This window comes from Rhea americana, unplaced genomic scaffold (assembly GCF_003343005.1).
Source record: "Rhea americana isolate MKP2758 unplaced genomic scaffold, rheAme1 scaffold_430, whole genome shotgun sequence".
Taxonomy (NCBI): domain Eukaryota; kingdom Metazoa; phylum Chordata; class Aves; order Rheiformes; family Rheidae; genus Rhea; species Rhea americana.
Genome location: NW_028186569.1, coordinates 146,184 through 148,879, shown reverse-complemented (window position 1 = coordinate 148,879; position 2,696 = coordinate 146,184). Strand labels below are relative to the sequence as shown.

Genomic DNA, 2,696 nt, shown 5'->3' with positions numbered 1-2,696 from the left:
ACCATCCCCTAGGCCGTTCCCTAGGGTCCCCGAGGGAGCTGGCACCCAGCCGGGCTCGGCTCCTCCGCACCGCCGCGTCCCCGCGATCCCCCCCCCCGCCCCGCGTGGCCGTGGCCCGGCCGCACTGGGTGCCGTCCCCACCCTGCTGCTCCCGGAATAACTTCCGGAGACCCCAGGGTGGCCGTGCGTGAGCCGTGAGCGGGGACATGGTCCCCTCCCCACTGGTGCCCCGTCAGGGCTGGGCTGGATCCGGCCCTCCCCACCCTGCCGTCCGGGCAAGCCCCGAGCTGCGTCGGGAAATCAGCCCTGTCTGCACCAATTTCAGCTCCTCTTTGTTTCCTAATCCGCCTTGGCCTCCGGCCTGGCGTTCCCAGCGCTCCCGGGAAGCGGCTCTCCTTCCCGCCGGCTCGCCGGGCTCCCGCGGCTGCCACGTGTCTGTCCCCCACCCGGGACCGGTGGGTCACCGGGGACCCGGTGCCGGCTCGCGCAAGAGGGACGGAGCGGGAGAAGTCGCGGGCGGCGCGCGACGGCGGAGCTTCCCGCCGTCCCCGTGGGTCGCGCCGGGAGGGACGTCGCGTTCCCGTCGGGCGCCTCGTGCCGAGAGGCGCTTCGGTGCCGCCGGCACCGCGGGAGCAGAGCAGGGTTATGCCGGCGAGGCCGTTTCCAACCCCGCGGGCAGGATGAGACCTGCGGATCCGGGATGAGTTGGGGATGAGTCYCCCAAGGATCCGGGATGGTGCAACCATCTCGCTTCGTCCCCTTTCCGGCGTGACTCGCCCCGGCTCGGTCGCCGCGCGGGTGCCGGCCCAGAGGGCGCGCGGGGCCGCGGGAGCTCCCGTTGGCTCCGGGCTGCTCCCGGATCTGGCGCCGAGCCCGGCGGYGCCGAGCGAACCGGCGAGCTTTGCAAACAAGCTTCGACCGGCAGCGAGCGCCTGCCAAGCCTTTGGCTGAGCCCGGCAAAAATAAATAAATAAATAAATAAAATAAGGTGTGGGGGGGCGATGCCGGTGTGGCCGGAGGGGCTGGTGGGGGTGGTCCGACCCCAGCATGGAGCTCGCTCCAGCTGAGGTTGGGAGCGGGGTGGGGGAATTTCTCGGGTGTGGATGAGCGCCGGGCCGCAGCCGGGCGGGTGAGGGCCGGTGCGGGGAGTACCTGGGGTGCTGAGTGCCACAGGGCGACCCCGGGTCCAAGTCCTTGCAAGGGTGCCAGGGTCCTTGCAAGGGTGCCGAGGTCCTTGTAGGGTGCCGACATCCTTGCARGGTGCCAGGGTCCTTGCAAGGGGGCCAGGGTTCTTGCAGGGGAGAGGGGGAATCAAGGTCCTTGCAAGGGGGTCAATGTCCTTGTAGAGTGCTGAGGTCCTTGCAGGGGGGGCCAAGGTCCTTGCAAGGGGGCCGATATCCTTGTAGGGTGCTGAGGTCCTTGTAAGGAGGCCAAGGTCCTTGTAGGGTGCCGGGGTCCTTGCAAGGGTGCCAGGGTCCTTGCAAGGGGGCCGAGGTCCTTGCAAGGGGGCTGAGGTCCTTATAGGGTGCCAGGGTCCTTGCAAGGGGGCCAGGGTCCTTGTTGGGTGCTGAGGTCCTTGCAAGGGGGCTGGGGTCCTCACAGGGCAGGAAGCAGTGAAGACTCCTCGCACCCACACCGGCAGCTCGTGCCCCTGTCCCTACTGGTCCTTCTGGTGCCTGTGGTGGGACACAGCCGCCGGGTGTCCCCACGAGGGCAGGGCGGGGGTGTTGGGCGGAGGAGGGAGACACGCGCCGGTCCGGGCACTGCGGCGGYGGACCCCAGGGTTCGGGGAGGGGAGGGGAAAGGGAGGGACGTGGGGGTGGCTCGTTCCTCGGCACTCACCACCCCGGCTTCTGCGCGCAGACACCTGCGCCGTCACCATGGCCAACCGGGGACCGTCCTACGGCCTCAGCCGCGAGGTGCAGCAGAAGATCGACCGGCAGTACGACCCCGAGCTGGAGCAGGTGCTGGTGCAGTGGATCCTGGCCCAGTGCGGCGGGGACGTCAAGCAACCCGAACCCGGCAGGGAGAACTTCCAGCAGTGGTTGAAGGACGGCACCGTGAGTCGCCGGCAGCGGGGACYGAGGGGGCGGAGGCGGCGGGGAGGAGGAGGAGGAGGAAGGCCGCGAGGGGTTGGCTCACGGGGCGTTGACGCCCGCTCTCCCGGCCCAGGTGCTGTGCCGCCTCATCAACAGCCTGCACCCGCGCGGCCAAGGTCCCGTGGCCAAGATCCAAGCGTCCGCCATGGCCTTCAAGCAGATGGAGCAGATCTCGCAGTTCCTGCAGGCAGCCGAACGCTACGGCATCGCCGCCACCGACATCTTCCAGACCGTTGACCTGTGGGAAGGTGGGTGACCCACGCGCGCGCGCACGGTGGAGGTAGTGGTGGAGGTGGAGATGGAGGTGGAGATGGAGGTGGTGGTGGAGGTGGAGATGAAGGTGGTGGTGGCGGTGGTGGCGGTGGCGGTGGTGGAGCTGGTGGCGGTGGAGGTGGAGGGGTGGTGGTCGGGGCCCAGGCCGGGCCGGCGGCCGCTCACCCACCGTGGGGCCTCGCAGGGAAGAACATGGCCTGCGTGCAGCGCACCTTGATGAACCTGGGCAGCCTGGCCGTCACCAAGGGCGACGGGCTCTTCGTCGGAGACCCCAACTGGTTCCCCAAGTAGGTGGCCACCACGGGGTGGGGGTGGGGGGACAAC

At 69.6% G+C, this 2,696-nt stretch overlaps 1 protein-coding gene across 1 annotated transcript; it reads left to right on the top strand.

Annotated features, from left to right (window-relative positions):
* The first annotated feature begins 1,820 nt into the window (after nucleotides 1–1,820).
* On the top strand, nucleotides 1,821–2,678 carry TAGLN2 (transgelin 2). The gene is made up of 3 exons (XM_085315598.1): nucleotides 1,821–2,060; nucleotides 2,173–2,347; nucleotides 2,557–2,678. The coding sequence occupies exons 1-3, from the start codon at nucleotides 1,881–1,883 to the stop codon at nucleotides 2,661–2,663; spliced, it is 462 nt and encodes a 153-aa protein (XP_085171724.1). The 5' UTR covers nucleotides 1,821–1,880; the 3' UTR covers nucleotides 2,664–2,678.
* The last annotated feature ends 18 nt before the right edge of the window (nucleotides 2,679–2,696 follow it).